At 43.6% G+C, this 19,635-nt stretch overlaps 2 protein-coding genes and 1 long non-coding RNA gene across 10 annotated transcripts in view; 1 reads left to right on the forward strand and 2 right to left on the reverse strand.

Annotated features, from left to right (window-relative positions):
- The window catches only part of tbxas1 (thromboxane A synthase 1 (platelet)), a gene marked incomplete at its 5' end in the record, with an annotated part of 95,312 nt that extends 93,302 nt beyond the window's left edge, over positions 1–2,010 (forward strand). For 7 of the 8 annotated variants that reach the window (XM_084452673.1, XM_084452675.1, XM_084452676.1 and 4 more), the window contains 3 exons: positions 69–206; positions 358–520; positions 782–1,292. In XM_084452673.1, the coding sequence (XP_084308799.1) occupies positions 69–206; positions 358–520; positions 782–889 (409 nt within the window). In that variant the 3' untranslated portion in view covers positions 890–1,292. Of the gene's footprint in view, positions 1–68; positions 207–357; positions 521–781 lie in introns of all 8 variants that reach the window. The other variant, XM_084452677.1, reaches the window with a different exon arrangement.
- LOC311320829 lies at positions 1,418–3,326 on the reverse strand. The gene is made up of 2 exons (XR_014630855.1): positions 2,304–3,326; positions 1,418–2,059 (listed from the first exon to the last, which is right to left on the reverse strand). It is a non-coding gene; the product is annotated as an uncharacterized lncRNA (long non-coding RNA).
- A 3,150-nt stretch (positions 3,327–6,476) lies between these two features.
- On the reverse strand, positions 6,477–18,064 carry parp12a (poly (ADP-ribose) polymerase family, member 12a). Its single transcript, XM_084452602.1, is given in 13 exon segments — positions 6,477–7,181; positions 7,348–7,499; positions 8,950–9,017; positions 9,019–9,084; positions 9,197–9,299; positions 9,971–10,067; positions 10,180–10,300; positions 10,686–10,854; positions 11,017–11,149; positions 11,263–11,412; positions 12,733–12,991; positions 17,254–17,389; positions 17,716–18,064. Coding segments are annotated over 13 exon segments (2,037 nt in total). The 5' UTR covers positions 18,039–18,064; the 3' UTR covers positions 6,477–6,921.
- Between the last annotated feature and the right edge of the window lie 1,571 nt (positions 18,065–19,635).

The following is a 19,635-nucleotide window of genomic DNA, read 5'->3' on the forward strand; positions in this document are numbered from 1 at the left end:
GAGCGTGAGCGGCCATTTTGCAGGAGCGTTTTTTTATCATCTGATTTCTCGCTCCGTTCCCTTGCCAGGTTCGCGCGTGACGTGGATCAGGACTGCGTGGTGAACGGCCAGTTCCTCCCTAAAGGCGCCACCCTGGAGATCCCCGCCGGCTTCCTGCACTACGACCCGGAACACTGGCCCGAGCCCGACAAGTTCATACCCGAGAGGTGGGACCGGCTCTTCCGCGTGTTGTCTGGCGACAAAGACGGCGACGCACGGCTAAATCCGGCGGTGAATGAAGAAGTGACGCTGACGTAGTGAGACGGGCGTCCCGGAGACTGAAGCCTGCGTCTCTCTCTCTCTCTCCCTCTCTCGCAGGTTCACGCCAGAGGCCAGGGCCGAACGCCACCCGTTTGTCTACCTCCCGTTCGGGGCGGGGCCTCGGAGCTGTGTGGGCATGCGATTGGCCCAGCTGGAGATCAAGATGGCGCTGGTCCGCATCTTCAAACGCTTCAGTATCACGGCCTGCTCTGAGACCAAGGTGGGGCGGGCTCATCCTCAGGCGCTCCTCTGTGATAGGCTACTTAGCAGATACTTAGCTGAAGTGTCAGACCTAGCCATTGTAGCCTCTTTTAGCCTTAGCGTCAAGAATTCACAAGTTGCTTTTAAGTGAGTAATGTGGAAACAGCAGACGTAACGTTCTCCCAGAGAGATACGGTAGAACCGAACGTCTCAGGTACGTCAGATCTCCATGTCGTCTTCCTCCGTGTGTCATGTGTTCTTACAGTACCTTTCATTGCAGGTTCCTCTGGAGCTGAAGTCTTTTACCACTCTGGGACCCAAGAACGGCATCTATGTGAAAATCACTAAGAGAGAGATGGAGGAAGGAGCCGTGACTCCGCCCACCTGAAGCATCCGGCATCTCTCTCTATCTCTCTCTATCTCTCTCCTATCTCTCTCTATCTCTCTCTATCTCTCTCCTATCTCTCTCCTATCTCTCTCTATCTCTCCTATCTCTCTATCTCTCTCTATCTCTCCTATCTCTCTCTATCTCTCTATATCTCTCCTATCTCTCCTATCTCTCTCTATCTCTCTCCTATCTCTCTCTATCTCTCTCCTATCTCTCTCATATCTCTCTCCTATCTCTCTCATATCTCTCTCCTATCTCTCTCCTATCTCTCTCTATCTCTCCTATCTCTCCTATCTCTCTCCTATCTCTCCTATCTCTCCTATCTCTCTCCTATCAGCCTCCTATCTCTCTCATATCCCTAGACTGAAGTGTGGTTCGTTGATACTGAACTGAAATGTTTGCTGCTTTTTAAATTCACTAATTTTTTCTCTTTTTTTTTGCACTTGAGCAACTTTACCACTTGGAGTGAATTTTTTTTGTATTCATCTCAGCATGTGGACTGTGTATTGAGGCTTTTTAGCCCAGAGATATTGGTGTGTGGGTCCACTGCCGACTCTCTTGATACCAATACAATAATCCAATGGCTTCCTTTCATAGTAACGCACAATAAGGTAGCTACAGTATGAATAAATGTGTTCTATAACTTGAAAATTGAAATTCCTGTCTCCTGGCGGACTGATTTGAGGGACGGACTGACTGAAGAGGAGAGCAGATTTATCATTCCTGTGCTCCCGAGGTAGGCAGCATTAGCACATGAACAGTGAAGTTGGTCCAAGGGCAGCTCACCTTTTTAATCAGGCAGCATACTGGACGAGGTCAAGCAGGACTGGAGAGACAGGGAAGACGGGGGGAGGTGAGGAGGAGGGATGAAGTGTAAGGCTGTTAGGTTGACCCTTCCTCTTAATATATATCTTTATTTAACCAGGTTAAAAACTCATTGAGATTAAAATCTCTTTTACAAGAGAATCCTGGCCAAGAGTGGCAGCAACACAGTTTCCTGAAAAAAAGACATAAAGGTTACGATACACAACTAAACATAAAGGTTACGATACACAACTAAACATAAAGGTTACGATACACAACTAAACATAAAGGTTACGATACACAATGACAACAAAAAACAACAATAACAACCGCTACAACAATGACAACAAATGTTAACAAGACTAGCTCAAAGCGCAAAATCAGTAATAGTTCATATGACGATCAGTTAACAATTACAACTACCAATAGATTGGGTTTCTATAGCCTTTACAGCACTTTTGAATTAATTTAGAGTGATTCTGTCGTGGAGTTTAGTAAAGTGTTTTGTAAAGTGTTCCAAGTTGAGGGGGCAGAGTACATAAAAGCCTTTTTGCCCGTCTCGGTCCGAACTCTAGGAACAGTCATTGTGATAGAGTCCTGGGATCGCAACCCACAAGAGCTAAGTTTTTGGCTTCGATACACAGCTAAAGAACAGGGGAGTCTGCCCAAAATGGCTTTATAAATAAAAACATACCAGTGAGTTAGAGCAAAACAATTAACTTAAATACAGCGTACAATGATGAGTGAGGGATCCACAGCCAGTGACAAACCTCAAAGCTCCATGATACACAGTATCCAACATGTGAAGACACTGGACAGGTGCATACATGTACAACACATCACCATAGTCTAGGACCGGCAAGACAGTCGCCTCAACCAAACTACGTCTTACACCAAAAGAGAAACAAGCCTTGTTTCTGAAAAAGAAACCTAACCTACATTTTAGCTTCTTTACCAGAGTCTGTATGAGGTTAAAAAGTGAGGTGGTTGTCAATTAAAAATCCTAAGTATTTATAAGTAGAGACTGCCTGATGTATTGACCTTGAGTGGTAACAATGCTCTGATTTAACTCCAGCTTCTTACTATTAGAGAAGATCATTGGCTTGTTTTTTTCATTGAGGATGAGCTTCAGGTGGGACAATTGTGTTTGCACTCTGTTAAAAGCATGTTGCAGATAATCAAAGGCTTTACTGAGGGTGGTTTACAATAGGTTTACAACAGTAAATCACTGAGTCGTCGGCATAGAAATGGAAGGACGCATTTTTAACATCTTCACCCAGAGAGTTTATGTAAACTGTAAATAAAAGTGGGCCAAATACGGACCCTTATAGTATTTGTATCTTGCTGCTCTTGTTCCTTGACTTTAGCACTAGATCACTAGATACTAGATCACTACATTACTCTCTTGGTCGCTTGATTAGAATGCAGATGCACTTGTGAGTTCTGGTGAGTAGTGGTACACTGACGTTCCCTACGTAAATGCAATTATTGTAAGTCGCTTTGGATAAAAGCGTCTGCCAAATGCCTGTAATGTAATATTAAAGGAGTAGTAAAGGGAAAATGCATGTTTAGCCCTGTTTTAAGGTTACTTATGATAATATACAATGGTTCAAATCAAAAAGTTGACAAAGTTAGCATTTTTGAGAAAGTTTATAATTGCTCTACCACCGTTTTGGTCATACAATGGATGTGGATGGGCATCTTGAAAAATCATTCAAAAACATGTTAAACTCTCGATTTCAAAGACTAGAAGCTCACCGAGGGTGTAATTGGTGTCCGTTGGTGTTCTGACATCAAATTCGCCGCAAAGTATGAATCTTGTAGGGTTTTATTGATAATTTTATGAAATCCATTGACTTGTATTGACGCGACCGTTGTAGATATGTAGATCAATCCACAGAGGGGATTCAGGAAGCGGAACTACTTACGGTAGCTATTGTTATTGTTAATGTTGCTAGGCTACCTAGTTTGCAGAAGTTTACACACGTATGTGCTGCGACTAAATAGTTATATGCTAAATATTTTAAAAAGCCTTTCCAGATGAACTAGAATCTTACTTTATGGCGAATTATATGTCGGAACGCCAACTAACACCTAGGTGAGTTTCTTGTCTTTGAAATCGAGAGTTGAACATGTTTTTGAATAATTTTTCAAGATGCCCATCCACATCCATTGTATGACCAAAACGGTGGTAGAGCAATTATCAACTTTCTCGAAAATGCTAGATTTGTCAACGTTTTGATCTGAACCATTGTATATGATCATAAGTAACCTTAAAATAGGGCTAAACATGCATTTTCCCTTTACTACTCCTTTAAGAACAGGACAACTTGTGTCCTCTATCATATTGCACATTTCCATGCCACTGTATTACACTCAGGTTAAATATGCTTCTGGTGTCCATGGCGACTAGGGAGTGGCTTCCAGCATTATCGTTCTGCCACATTGTTAAGTCAACCAGACAATCAACCATTGGTGCAGTATGATCATGTTGAGAACTCAGACACACACACACACACAACATAATTAACACACACACACACACACACACAACATAATTACCATATCATCTTTCTTTTAATTTGCTTGACATTTCTGTGTATTATTTTTTCTCACCCCATCTCCCCTTTTTCCACATGAAGGGATCCCTGAAGTTTTAAAGCAATAATTATCAGCTACGTATTCTCATACTGTACCTGTGATGATGTTTCTGAGTTGAATATTTGAAGTGTGAATGTATAGACTGTGTTGCTACCAATACAGGTACAGAAGCTGATTTATTTTGCTCGAAAAGTTGAATATCATGTTTTTACCTCCTGGATTCAGGAGACTTTTTGCCAGTTCTGTAGATTGTTACTAAATTACTCTTTGAATTGTAAATAAAAATGCTTAAGTGATGGAAGTTTCTGAATGTTTGCAATGTTAATGCAATGGTGAAATTAAAGATAAATGAAATGGATAATGTACTTATTATACTGTAAGCAGTGGCTTAGTCTCTCTTCCCTAGAACAGACAGCCTAGGAGCTGGGGCCTGGGTCTCTCTTCCCTAGAACAGCCTAGGAGCTGGGGCCTGGGTCTCTCTTCCCTAGAACAGACAGCCTAGGAGCTGGGGCCTGGGTCTCTCTTCCCTAGAACAGACAGCCTAGGAGCTGGGGCCTGGGTCTCTCTCCCCTAGAACAGACAGCCTAGGAGCTGGGGCCTGGGTCTCTCTTCCCTAGAACAGACTAGGAGCTGGGGCCTGGGTCTCTCTTCCCTAGAACAGACTAGGAGCTGGGGCCTGGGTCTCTCTTCCCTAGAACAGACAACCTAGGAGCTGGGGCCTGGGTCTCTCTCCCCTAGAACAGACAGCCTAGGAGCTGGGACCTGGGTGACATCACCATGTCAATGTTCACCATTAAAGAGAGACCGCTCATGGAAGAAGACTCAGTACTGCACAACACATTGTTTTGTATTGTTGAAGATGAGGGTTGTCAGATCCTCCAGGCGTGGTTGGTCTGATGGCCTGAGCGCATACTCAGGCAGAGGGCAGAGGTCAGAGGTCGGGGCATTATCGCTGTCCTGAGGTGCACTCTAAAGGCTTAGTCATTTTGATCCATTCAAATTGATATGGCCCTCCCAAAAACCCACACATTACGACCGGCCCCCAAGTACTCCTACATTACCTCATCATTACTTAATCATCAATTACTCTTTTGTGTACCTTATTGTAAAGTGATACATCATACGTAGTTACTAGGTCCTTCATTACATAATTACTCATTAGTTACTCTTTTGTGTACCGTATAGTAAAGTGATAGAGTAGTTACTAGTAGTCCTTCATTACTTCATATTTAATCATTACTTACCTTTTTGTGTACTGTATTGTAAAGTGATACATCATACTGAGTAGTTTATAAGTACTCCTTCATTACCTCATACCTACTTAATCATTAGTTTCTCTTTTGTGTACCTTATTGTAAAGTGATACATCATACGGAGTAGTTATGAACTAATCATTACCTAATGATCATTAAAATAGTATTCCACAGTCTGTTCTTTAGTTACCCATCATTAAGAGCTACTCTATAGTCTTAGACATTAGCGTAAAGTGCTAACTTTATACAGTAACGCCACAGATCACAAATTTTTTTGTGAACCGACTTGTCCTCATCACCCTTGATGGAGAATATACCCAGGAGTGTGGCTACACATGTGCTCCGCTGTGTGAATCAGATAAAGCCTTCATGAGGAGATCATTTACCTGGGCCGACAAATTTAGTAGTTTCCTCTTATGTCCACTCTGGTTCAAGTCCCTAGCTTATTGTGGAAAAAAGTTATTAAACACTTGAATATTTTGCATACTTTTTTATTTTTTGAAATGCCATTTTTTCTTGCAATGTATCTGTTAAGAATATATAAGCAGAGATGCACCCTACATGTACCTGAGCCATTTCTGACCTATCGGACCGGTTGATTTCAAGTCCAAAAAAAATTTAAGTTAAAGTTTTGCCAAATTTTCCACCAGCAGAAACATCAAAGATGGCGGACTTTATGGGTTCTTGAGGCACATTTCTTCCACATGAGGAAAGTACAGTAAACCAGGTTTCATACATTTTCATCAACGCTGTTGAAATGCCAGCATTGTGAAATGTGCATTTTGAATCAGTGACTGAAGCGCCACATATGGACCAGTAATGTGAGTCTTGTGGCTTAGTTACTCATGGACCAGTAATGTGAGTCTTGTGACTTAGTTACTCATGGACCAGTAATGTGAGTCTTGTGACTTAGTTACTCATGGTCTAGTTTCTACACTACATGCTGATTTATAGCACTGGTCCAGGACAGAATGGGAGTCATCGTACTCATTCAGACTTCACCTATTATTTTTAATTCCAGTTAAATGTAATTATCAATAAAAGATAGAGTATGTAGACAAACCTTTATCCCCATCTTCACAGTAAAAAAGAGATTAGAATATTACATCCCTGCAAGATAAAAACCTCAGGAAATAGTTACCTGGCTAAAAACGGTGTGTAACAGTAATGCTAACTGTTCAGAGCAAGGTCAACTAGCCACACCCACCATAACTAAAGGGTATCTTTCATACTTATGAGAGAACATAACACATGTATTTGAGTAGAAAGAGAACCCTGATATAATCTGTAGTCCCTTCATCTTCCCTTAAAAATATGTTCTCAGAAGATTATTCAGAAGATTATTTTTCCACAGCTTCTAGACTCCTGATGATGTTATTTGTACTTAATAATGTATTCTGGGTAAATCTGATGTTTCTCAAACACCACAAAGATACTTGGGCTTTTCTCGTTGTCCACACAGCTGTCGTAGAAACCCTTGCCCACCTTCTTGGCCGGGGGCTTCACATATGAGCCGCTGCCCCTGCTGACCTCCCCCACCAGAACCAGGGCCACAAACATGCTCTTGGTCTTGGAGGCGTTGCTCTCCCTGGTATACTGGTCTGAGTAGCATGCATCTCTGGCAAAGTAGCTCCCTGGAACAATAACCATTAGCTCAGAGGGGACGACACGGGGACATTTCACTGTTGACTGACTTTGGACAAGAAAGTAGAATTCAAACCTAGCTTTCTACCGTAAGTGAGCCCTAAATAATAGACTTACAATATAATATGCACACAAATGAATAATGTACATATTCACCTTTGCCATAAAGAGTTCCATTGGCCCCACAGACTCTCCAGTCAAAGTTCTGCTCACAGATGGCGTCGATGAGAGACGGGTCAGTACCATGGAACAGGTGCTTCTCCTCCACAACCTTCCCCCCATTCCTCTGCTTCATCTGCTCCTTCTGCCTTTACACACACACACACAGACACACACACACACACACACACATTTGAATTCTTTATTTAGGTCCACATTTTCAATATACATTGCATGGGTCCAAATATAGTTCCATTGCTATCATGTTGATAGCTGGGTGAAACTGTTTTTTTTGCTTCCCTCTGGAATATGTAGGGGTGGGACCTATGTATACCCACCTGCCTTGTTCTCTGTAAAGCGCATTGTGTTGCCTCTGGGTATGAAATGTGCTATATAAATAAAGCTTTGATTTGATTTGATTTTGTTGTGTCGTTTAACAACTGTCACATTTTATAGATATGAGCAAGTTTCTAGGATGGACACAATATTATTACATGCACATACAGTAGGACCCCACTCATCCGAACTTCAGAGATACGAACCTCCCGGTCTACCGGACAGGCTTAAAAAACTTTTCTTTTCTTTTTTAGCCTGCTATCTGGTTACTGGTGGGATTTTCATTACAGTACTGTATCCTACTGTGAATAAAAACAGAACTGTATGTTGCCTGTAGGCTGTAGCCTACTGTCACGTTTCATTTCTTTGTTACTCTAATGTCGAGCATAAAACGCAAACGAGTCTGCTGCGCGAAAGCTGCATTCCTTGGTAGCCAGAAAGCGCGTCAGCAACCTGAAGCAGAGGAGCAACGAGTCATTTTTCGTTTCCAGTTAATGGACTTCAGGAACACAGACGTGTTGTGGGCATGTAGATTAGCCTACTAGGCCTACTGTATTTGTTAAATAATAGCCTACAGCCTAGGCCACGTTAGCCTACATCGGTTGTTTTAGAGACTTTCTTTTAGGCTACAATAGCCTAAGACACGACAACTTGTCTGTCATTTCATTTATTTATTTCTTGATTATCATTTGCTCTAATTGTTCTAATGTTGGGTTGTTTTTAGGCTATACCATGTTGTTCTGCGAATACAGTAGCCTATCGATGCAGCGTAGGCCTCATTTGAGAATAAAGTACTGTATTTGATCAAAGCACGCACTCAAGTGGACATTCGTTTATTTGTATTATAGGCTAGGCTACTGTAGGTCTATTATAGGCTAGGATATATGGGTTTAGTTGGCTATTTGATTCATTTTCACAAGTAATTAAGGGTATTTATTGGTCTATTATGAGTCTATATGAAACAAGTATACCACTTATTGAATTTGGTGCATTTTAACATATGTTTCAGTCAACCGGACATTTCAGAGATACGAACGACCTTCGGCAGCGCTGGGTTCGGATAAGTGGGGTCCTACTCTACATACACACACATACATATATCCCAATGGTATAATATACATATTAATGGTGTATAGTAAGCATACAGGAAATACCACCCACACACACACACACACACGTTCTACTGATTGTTTTGGAGCGTTGTGAACATGCCACCATACGGCCCACAGCAGATGAGGACGTGAGCAGCTGTCTGTGTTCTACCATTGGAAGACCCTCCAGAGAGCCGGGTTCTGGATCCTCTTGATGCTGTGGACGCTGCGGCCCCCCACCCATGGTGCTCTTGAACAGCTTCTCCACCATGCCGTACTCCTTCAGGGAGCGGGACAGATGCACCAGCTACGCCAGGAACACAGGACACGCTCACTTTTTATCTCTTTCATTACCATACTGTGTGTGTGTGTATGTGTGTGTGTGTGTGTGTGTGTGTGTGTGTTAACCCCGAGCGTACCTTGTATGTTGCGGAGTCAGCCAGTGGCTTCTGGTCCCAGTGGGGAGGCACGGCAACAGCCGAGGACAAGGAGGAATTGGAGGCGGAGCTCTCAGAGGACACGCTGTCATGGAGACACAAACACAGGAAGAGGAGAGTGGAGCGGATATGGTAAACGGACCAGACCAGTACCACATGCTAAATGGACTGCACTTATATAGCGCTTCTATCCAAAGACCTTACCAATGTCCTCTCTTTCACCCATTCACACACACGTACACACACCAATGACGGCAGCTGCTATGCAAGGCTGCCAATGGGAGCAATTTGGGGTGGACAGGAGGAACCGGGATTCGAATTGCCGACCCTACGATCATCGGACGACCTGCTCTACCTCCCGAGCTCCGTCGGTCCAGATAGAGATATCCAATACAGACTCTTATTGATTTACATTTCCTCAAAACGTTGGTACCTTTTGTTGGTATCTACTGTACAGTATCTCTGTATTAATGGAACGTGTTTTTGTATCAAGTGGTTCAGGGTTAGAAGAACCTCCTGGTTCCTCTCTCACTGAAGAACATCAAACCATTATTTGATATACTTTCATTGACTTTTCTGTGCATCATGGCTCTTGACTGACTGAATGGGTCCAATGGGCGGTTCCCTAACATGCAGACCTCACCCCTATGACAGAATCAAACAAACGCTCCATCTTCAGTATTTAAACAAAATAACTTGACCCGGATCTGGTGTAAACCACTGAGACACTCTCAGAGCTGGAAGGACATACTGCACCTGTTCAGCTTGGCTTCCACATCCTTTCCAGACAGGAAGTGAGGTCTTCTCCTCACCTCTCGTTTGGTTTTATATTCGATGTTCTGCTGGTACCACTCTGAAACAGAAACAGGAAAAGTGTTCAATTATATACAAGCACCAGTCCAGTATGTGAAAGAGCCCCAACGAGCCAGCAGGCTGAACACCATAGTGACACGCTCACTCTGTACCTTTGAAGTAGAGAACGTACTGGTGTCTGCCGAGGCCAAACTGAATCTCAGGGTCGGTGTCGGCCTGATAGACATTCTCAAGGGTTTGAGAGGTGATTGAAGGCACTCCCTCTGCAGCACTCTGCACACACGAGGAGAGCAGCACAGACACACCCAGAGAACTCGGCTGAGAAATGATGCAGACTACAACATGCATTGTAACCATCAGTAATTCAGAGCAAGGTCAAGTAAACACTTTAGCTATTTTTCCAGACTGGCTATTTAATTCTGACTGGGGCACAGGCTGCTTAACAACATGTTTGTTCCAGCTACTGACCTCTTGTCCATACTGGACCCACTGTCTCAGCTACTGACCTGTTGTCCATACTGGACCCACTGTCTCAGCTACTGACCTGTTGTCCATACTGGACCCACTGTCAAAGCTACTGACCTGTTGTCCATACTGGATCCACTGTCTCAGCTACTGACCTGTTGTCCATACTGGACCCACTGTCAAAGCTACTGACCTCTTGTCCATACTGGACCCACTGTCTCAGCTCGTCCTTCCAGTGCCATAGCCACTGGGTGGTCAGGATGAAGTGGGGGGGCTTGGTGACAGAGGAGGGGGTGGACAGACGGCGGACCGGAGACCCCCCCAGATCCATGGTCAGGAAGTTGACCGCCAGGATGCCTCCACTGGGGCCAGGGCAGAGAAGACACACCATACGTCACCTGCTTTTACAGTGTGGCCAGGAACTCAAAAGAGTATTCTTTGAAAAGTCTCTGAAGAAAATACAGTATTTCCTCCCCATGCTGTATCCTAATAGCTGGTCCTCTGGTCAGTTTTGACCACATTACCTGGTGTCCTTGGCTGGGTCACAGTAGGCCTTCTCTATGTCCTCCATGCTGGGCAGGTCTCTCCATGTCACCCCGTCTCTGTCCTGGACCTGCCATTTATACGGCAGGTGGTAGTGGACACGGACACATTTATCTGAGGAAAGACACACACACACGCGCCCACACACACAGACACACACAACACACACACGTGCATTCAAATGCAGTTCGAAACGTTTTCTGAGTTGTCCGTGGCGCAGGGGTTACCTTTGAAGCTGCAGTGTCTGCGTATGAAGAAGAGGCAGATCTCGTTCTTGTCGGCCTCTCCGGCAGAGTTGCTGGAGGTGCGGCTCTCCCTGGAGGAGGCTGCTGGTAGGGCAGGGGAGGAGCTGCAGCACTCTGGCGCGGCCGGGAAGGCTGCGCACAAAACAATAATAATAATAAATATAACTGCAAGCAGCGATATGGGGGCCAAGCAGGCATCAAAGACAACTAGGCTATAGTTATAGAGCTATAGTGCCCCCATCTTGTTTGATTGGGCCAGTAACGGAGGTTTACCCTCTGTCCATGGGTGTTGATAGGCATACAATGTAGGCTACTGTATGGTGATGTTTGGTCGAACCGTTCAGAAGTTATACACCTTTATGTGAAAAGCCACACCCTCTGCAATCTTCATTGACTCGCCGTATCTCTGACTTTTGACTTTTCAAACTTTTGCCGAATTTGATCTTTAGGTCTTGGTCAGGAGGGTCATGGCACTGTCCCGAATGAGTATGCCAATTTTATGCCATTTTATGCCAACTTTTTAGCCATATGGTTCTATGGGCTGCCAGACTCCCATTGTGGAAGAAGAAGAAGAAGAAGAAGAAGAAAAAAACGTAGCTTCGCTGCTTGGCCCCCAATAATAATAGTAATAATAATAAATTGTATTTGTAACACACTTTTCATTCAAAAGATCTGTGTCACAAAACAAGGACCAATGACTCAGAGACAACAGAGTCACCAGCTCCCCTCTGATACTGTGAGAACTGTAGCTGTAACTGTAACTGTCAGTTCATCACAGCCAAACAGACGTCTGCAGATCCCATACTGGTGGATTCCAGTTGCCTCAGGAACTCCGACCGCCCACGTTCCCAGGTATAATCTGAAACATCCCACTGGGATTTCCACCTTGGAAACTCGGGGGAACCTCACCTACCCCAACCTGAGCCGACAAACACTCTTGACCTCAAAATCAAAACGGCTGCTCCACGCATCAACAATAAGTCCACACAGTCCTGTCCAACTTATATTGGTGGACATATTGCTATGGTGTTTGTGTCTGCAAAATACCGTACCACATACCGTACCACATACTGTAATGCATTGTTATCAACTGGCATTGCTAGCAATGGCTAACTTGGCTACAACTGGTATTGCTAATAAAGATCAGGCTTAAGTTTAAAAAAAAGAATTGCCTTGTTTCTGGAATGTGGTCAACTCGGGTATGATGTGTCATTCCCAGTTCCAAATTCCAACTTCCCAGTCTTGGAACACACAACGTTCAGCATAGCCAAACAGGCCTCTGCACATCCTAACACACCCAGACTATCCCGTGCAGAATTAATAAATGATAATGATGACATGAAACATGAAAGTTGCATGGATTTAAAAACTCTTTAGCACGGATTGTGCTTGGTTGTGTTACGGTGTGCATGTGGACGTTCTCTCTCTCGCTGTGTAGTCCAGTCCTCTCACCGGCTGCTCTCTCCGAGTGACCCGCGATCATCAGTCTGTTCCTGTAGATCTGCTTCAGCATCCTCACGTTCTCTTGGCTGAGGCCGCGCCCGTTCAGGACCTTAACGGCGGCGGGGCTGAAGACGTGGGCTCTCTTACAGGAAGCCCCAAACCGACAGTCTCCTTGCAGGAAGTGGAGGCACATGTGCAGGTTGGTGCAGGAGCTCTTGAACCTGCATGATCCATGTTCACCAATACCCTTGTTGTAATGAGGGCAGATCTGGAGAGTAAAGGAGATTATATGTGATAATAATACGGCCATGGAGACCTGTGTACATTTCGTTTGACATTCTCTGATTGTTAGCTTTGGATTGCTTTGCATATTGTGTGTAGTCATTGAGGTATTTGGTAGTTTATCAATACTGAAGGGACTGTGTTGTGGTACTAGAAGCGTAAAATCCAAGCATCTCTCATGAGTTTGGGCACACAGGGCTTATCCTAGGCGTAACACTGTCCTTGGTGATAAACTAGGTACAGCACCAGCATATCTATCTGCCCGGTGGCAGTTGGAATGCTGTTTAAAATGGTCGTAAATCAGACAGAAAGCCTACATAAAGATAACGTTGTATAGCCATGCACTCCAACTAAAGCACGCACATCCAAACGCGATAAACACTAGGTACAGGACAGAAGCACAAGTAAAATGGAAAAAATGTACTACTGAGGAGAGAATGAATGTTAACGGAAGCATATCTAGTTTGCGGGTTCTATTTTTTCCATTAAACTTGCCTTGGTTGCTGTTCTCTTAGCCCCAACAGTAAGCAGTTTGGGGGTAATAACTAGTGTAGACATCTCTCTTCACAGTACGAGCTAATCTTGAACGTCTGAAGACCTTTCAATCGGTATATTGATTACAGTAGCACTATTTACCACTAGGCCTATTTACTATTACCAGCAATACTATTTTGAGGGGTATAGAGTGTCTGTAGACACATATAGAGTCTACAGACACTCAAGGTTCCTTAGGGAGAAAGTTACCAAATTATTTTCTCTGTTCAGATATTAGTTGCAAAGCGCTGACAGATTTGGTGGATAGGCAGCCATCTTGTTTTGCAACACAGGAGCAGCTAGACAACATGGTTATCTGTCAATTAGTACATGATGAAATGAGAGAGTTCTCACAGGATAAACAACATACTCCCAAATCAGATGACATTTATGAGCAAAGTAAACCATTATTGGAAGAGAGAGCTGCAGAATCGTTGGTACTTTGCTAGTCTATTCTCAAATGGTGTTACCTGTAGAGGTGAAGGATTCTACCAAGAGATGTCTACTGAAAAGCAAACTTGAAAAATAAATGTTCAAGGTCAATTTAAGGGGTAATGTAGATCTTAATACGGAAATGTATATGACCGAGGCGCTGAAGGTGATAGATAAGACAAACCATTTTGAATTTACTAGACTACAGTAGTGTTGTCACGATACCAATATTTGACCTGCGATACTATACCAGCCAAAGTATCACGATACCAAGTAGTATCACGATACCACAGTATTTACATTTTTCTTTTATTTTTATGAACGTGCAATGTACAGTACATTACAGTACAGTGTAATCACTTTATATGAGTGGTGCATGAATAACATGCATTTAACGCATTACATTGTAACTCTACAGGTAAGTACAAATATATTATGCATATAATGAATTATGAATATTAAATATTTAAAATGCATATCTAACAACAACAGAATCAGCCATGTATACACACAAGTGTAGTTTCACCAACCACCAGTAAAGGTCAGCGGAGGGCCACTGGGTTTTGGTTGATGGCTGACATCAACATGCTTTATTTAGCTTTCACTTTCGTTTAAGTCAAAACCAGATCAAATGACCAAATGTCAAGAGGTGGAAATCATTGGATTATCATTGGATTCGTCTCAGCCTACATAATCTAGCTCACATTATTTTAAGGAGTTTGGAGTTGGAATGGGCCATCATCTATCGCTTTTCCTTGTTTATATGGTTTAAAACCAAAATAGTTCCATATTAAACTTTTCTTCAAGTTATGTTTCTTTAATAATGTTACATTAGCTAGGAGCTAGGGAACGCTTCTGACATTACAATAGCCTACTGAGAACAAGACTGGCTCGCGCCCAGACATACAGATAACGTCAATATTGTGACTGCGGAGTTGCATGTGTGCGCGAGCCCACACATTGGGAGCTGCCACAACGGTGTCGCGAGCCAGTGACTGCGGAGATGTGTGCGCGAGCAACAGTGTCGTGAGCCAGTCTTCTCATTAGCAGAAACCAGTGAATTTGGGAACAGAGGTAACATTGTCCCCCTGCAGTGTTCAACGGTAGTACCGTATTCCACGGTAGTACCATTGTAGAGAGCTTATAGTATAGTTGGCACCGTGACTTTTGGCACCGCGTTAGGCCGTTGGTACCGGTATATCGTGCAACACTAGACTACAGTACTTAAAATTATCGTAAAACCCATCCCAAAATAACAGAAAATGACCCTGGAGTACCTCTTTACTATAGGGGAATCAGTTTAATGAGCACAGTCTATACATTGTATTCATCTTTACTAAATGAGAGACTGATGGCATTTCTGGAAAAAGAACAACTACTGGTATAGGAGAACGGTTTTCGAGACTGAGCGCTTGGGGGAGTCATAGGTACAGTAAAACAAAGACTGAGGAATATTGGTTTCTCTACCTACTCCGAACTATATTAAGCCTACTGCATGTAAGGCCAGTGTTGGATTATGTACCCTAAAAGTGAGGTGGTACACAGCAGAGGCAAGCAATATTTCTTGGGCACCATACAGTACGTTCGCTCCAACCCTGGCTCTCATGGGAGACCCGGTGTGGGATGGAGACCTACAGTAACGAGGTACGCTGGACTATGTGTGCGCTACGTCTCTGGAAGAGACCTACAGTAACGAGGTACGCTGGAATGTGTTCACTACGTCTCTGGAAGAGACCTACAGTAACGAGGTACGCTGGACTATGTGTGCGCTACGTCTCTGGAAGAGACCTACAGTAACGAGGTACGTTGGAATGTGTTTGCTACGTCTCTGGAATAGACCTACAGTAACGAGGTACGCTGGACTATGTGTTCGCTACGTCTCTGGAAGAGACCTACAGTAACGAGGTACGCTGGACTATGTGTGCGCTACGTCTCTGGAAGAGACCTACAGTAACGAGGTACGCTGGAATGTGTTCGCTACGTCTCTGGAAGAGACCTACAGTAACGAGGTACGCTGGACTATGTGTTCGCTACGTCTCTGGAAGAGACCTACAGTAACGAGGTACGCTGGAATGTGTTCGCTACGTCTCTGGAAGAGACCTACAGTAACGAGGTACGTTGGGATGTGTTCACTACGTCTCTGGAAGAGACCTACAGTAACGAGGTACGTTGGGATGTGTTCACTACGTCTCTGGAAGAGACCTACAGTAACGAGGTACGTTGGGATGTGTTCACTACGTCTCTGGAAGAGACCTACAGTAACGAGGTACGCTGGAATGTGTTCACTACGTCTCTGGAATAGGACACTGGGGCTGAACACCAACACAATTGTAAAACAAGTGGGATTCTCTGATACAGTAAATGGACAATGGGATAGGGACATGCATGACATCCTTTTAGGAGTTGAGTTTGAAGACCTTTATCATAGCAAAGAAAAAATACAGATGAATATAGTAAAATTCATTATTTTTCACTAATTAAAGGCCAGATGTGCACTAGACATATGTTGTAAACCAAAATGTTGCACTTCCTGTGAAATAAAGCATGTCTACAGTCCAGAGAAGTATGTATTGTATAACCTGTCACAGAAAAACAGTCTCTACTGTATGTGCTCAAATCAGAGCTGATACTCATACTTCATACTGAGACAGGATGATACGTGGGCACTGCTGAAGAGGGTAGACTATCCAGTCTGGGTGAACTCAAGGAAGTAGAAAACTAAATGCATTTTATATTGAATAGTCGTTTCTATGATACCATCAGGCAGTCTTTTTAATTAGGTAGATTAAAAAAGGAATGTGTGGATGGAAGACTGAAAAACTGAAATGGCTCTTTGAAAATGAAACTTTTACATTTACTACATATCTAGAAAAGGCTTTGTCGATGAGGAGGATGACAATGTACAGTACAAGTAAAAGGGCTTCATGTCATGTGTATGTTTGTATATTAGGCCTATATTTAGGTGAAGTATGTATTTGTATGGCTATAGGCGTATAGTGAGTGGTTGTAAAGGGTAGGTTAAGTATTTTTCTTCCTCTTGTGTTGTACTTTTGTTGTATTTGTGTTATTAGTCTCTAATCCCAGAATGACTACTTATGTCAGTAGCCTACTATTATGTTTTTTTTTGTTTAATTGTCAGTCCCATATGGGATGGGCCACTAGCCTATGGCTAGACACGAAAATATGCATTCATTCATTCGTTCATTCTCAACCTGTCAACAAACAATTAACTCAACTGGCCTGAACCAACTGGTTGGTGAGGATAGGAGTGTGTTTGCGCACCTCGGGCAGCAGGTACGGGTCGTTCTGGAGCAGGAGGGAGGGGAGCTCCGTCTCCCCCAGGTCCTGCACACCCCGGCTCGTCAGCAAGGACTGGTTGTGAGGAGATTTCAGGGTATGCGAATTCTTACATTTGTCCCTGTAAGATTGAAAACTCGTATGAACATTATCCATATCAGCCCGGACCAGATCAGGGGCTATAATGTTTATCAGCAGCAAGGAGGCCTAACCGACAATCCGGGACTCCCAATAGTGTGAGAGATGTTATGTTATGTTATTTTTATTTATAAGAGATAGGCTACAGCTGACCAGCGTTAACCAACAACCATTAAGAGATGTGATCACGATCACCCATGACCTAACAAGCCCTATGCAATATTTAGGACAAATATACAATCACATAGGCCTATGTAAACAGATAAGGAATGCAAATATGTACAGTAGCAGCTAGACAAGTCCACTCACCCGAACCTGCAGTTACCGCATACGAAATATCGACACAGGTGTAAATGGTCGCAGTCTCCAGGAGGACACTCTCCAGGGGGTCTCTGACAAACACGCAGAGACGTCTTGGCGACGATGATACTATCGGGGCTCATTAGTCGTCCAGAGGCTTTCTGTTTGCCCTCGATGATGGTGAATCTGTCCCCGTCGCAGAGGACTCTGGAGAGGACCTGCTCGGCCACCGTGAACCGCTGACCCACGATCTCCTCCAGCTGCTTGAAGTCCAAACAACCATGATGTCTACACAGAACCTGAGTGACAGCCTGAGATACGACAGAAGACATTGTTGTCGAGATAATGAGATCTTCAAGTTAAATCGTTGTGTCGTCGTCGAGAGCCAGTGCTCCGCTCCGAACCGGTTCTTCAGAAACGAAAGTTAACTTTTAAAGGGGCATTAGGCTACCAGACCTTTCCTGTATCAACAGAGAAAGAGAAAGTAGCCTCCTGTGATTGAGTGAGTGAAGAGAAAGGGAGAGAGAGAGATTGGGGGTGGCCTATGTTTTGAATTACAAGATTTTCTGATGTGTTCAGTTCTTTATGTATTATGTAGCCTAGGCTATTCTACGGTGGCCGACGCGTGCAAATCACAACGGCAAATCCGGAACACAACGGCAAGTTCAAAAAACACAATCGCAAAGTTCAAACACAACAACAAAGTTAAAAAACACAACAGCAAGTCAGAAAACACAACTGCAAGTCGGAAACACAAATGCAATACAGAATACACAACAGCAAGAGAGAAAACACAATCGCAAATTGGAAACCAAGATTGCAACTCCCAAAAACACAACGACAATAACCAGAAATCACATTAGAAATGTGTCAACCGGAAAGGGATTTACTACATGTTGAATCTGATTGGGCAGCTATAGTGTCAATAACAGTGGGACATGTGCGGGAAGCGAATACTCGAATTCATTTGAAATGATACGTTTAATGACTGGGTTTAAGAATGAAACTATTTTCCTCCCACATGCAGGAGCCTATCTTGCCTCCTGCCAGTCTGTTATCTTGCCTCCTGCCAGGCTGTTGTTATAAGAAGTTCTTAACTACTTGCCTGGATAAATAAAGGTTATTGATTGCTGATCAGCTAGCTAGCTAGCTCATTGATGTCATATCAAATATTGGACATTTGTATCTATAGCTAGTGACCTGCTTTAGTAGGCTAGTGGTCTCTAAGTAGTTTGCACAAAACAGCTGATCAGACGTTACGATGCATAGCCAGGCTCTTGGCTAGTCTATGTGACACCTAGATGGCAATATAGCGAAAATAATGAAGATATGTTTTGAGTATATCTGTGGTGGTGATAGGATAACATTCATATACAGAGAGAGGACGAGTAGTTGTTTTGTTGTATATTATTTCAATATATAACAGAGATCATTCTCTACAAAATAGATTACATCCTAATTCGTAGCATCATCATTCATTCATTCTTGTCCTAGTGATTTTGACGTTAGCTGGTTGGCTGGAGTAAGGGCCGACTGCTTCATGTTGAAACGCAAAATGTCGCAGCCCAGCAAACACCCCAAGGAGGTTGGTTTGGTGCAACCAGCGCCAGTTGGGTGGAGTGCGCGGTTCACTGCACCCTGGTTACGCACCGTTCCTGTGGGTGGGTGTCTCTCAGTGGCACGGCGGACCAGTATCCAGTGCGCATATTGAGAGATACGGGAGCAGCCCAGTCTTTTATACTCTCTGATATTCTGCCTTTCTCTGAACAGTCTTCCACTGGTTCTAGTGTATTGGTGCAGGACATCGAAATGAGATATGTGTCGGTGCCTCTCCTTCTGGTGCACTTCAGTTGTGATAGCCAGTGGAGTGTAAGGTGGCCGTGCGTCCGTCTTTTCCAATAGGTGTAAATGTTCTTGCTCGGTAACGAT

Source organism: Borostomias antarcticus (genome assembly GCF_949987555.1).
Source record: "Borostomias antarcticus genome assembly, chromosome: 18".
Lineage (NCBI taxonomy): Eukaryota > Metazoa > Chordata > Actinopteri > Stomiiformes > Stomiidae > Borostomias > Borostomias antarcticus.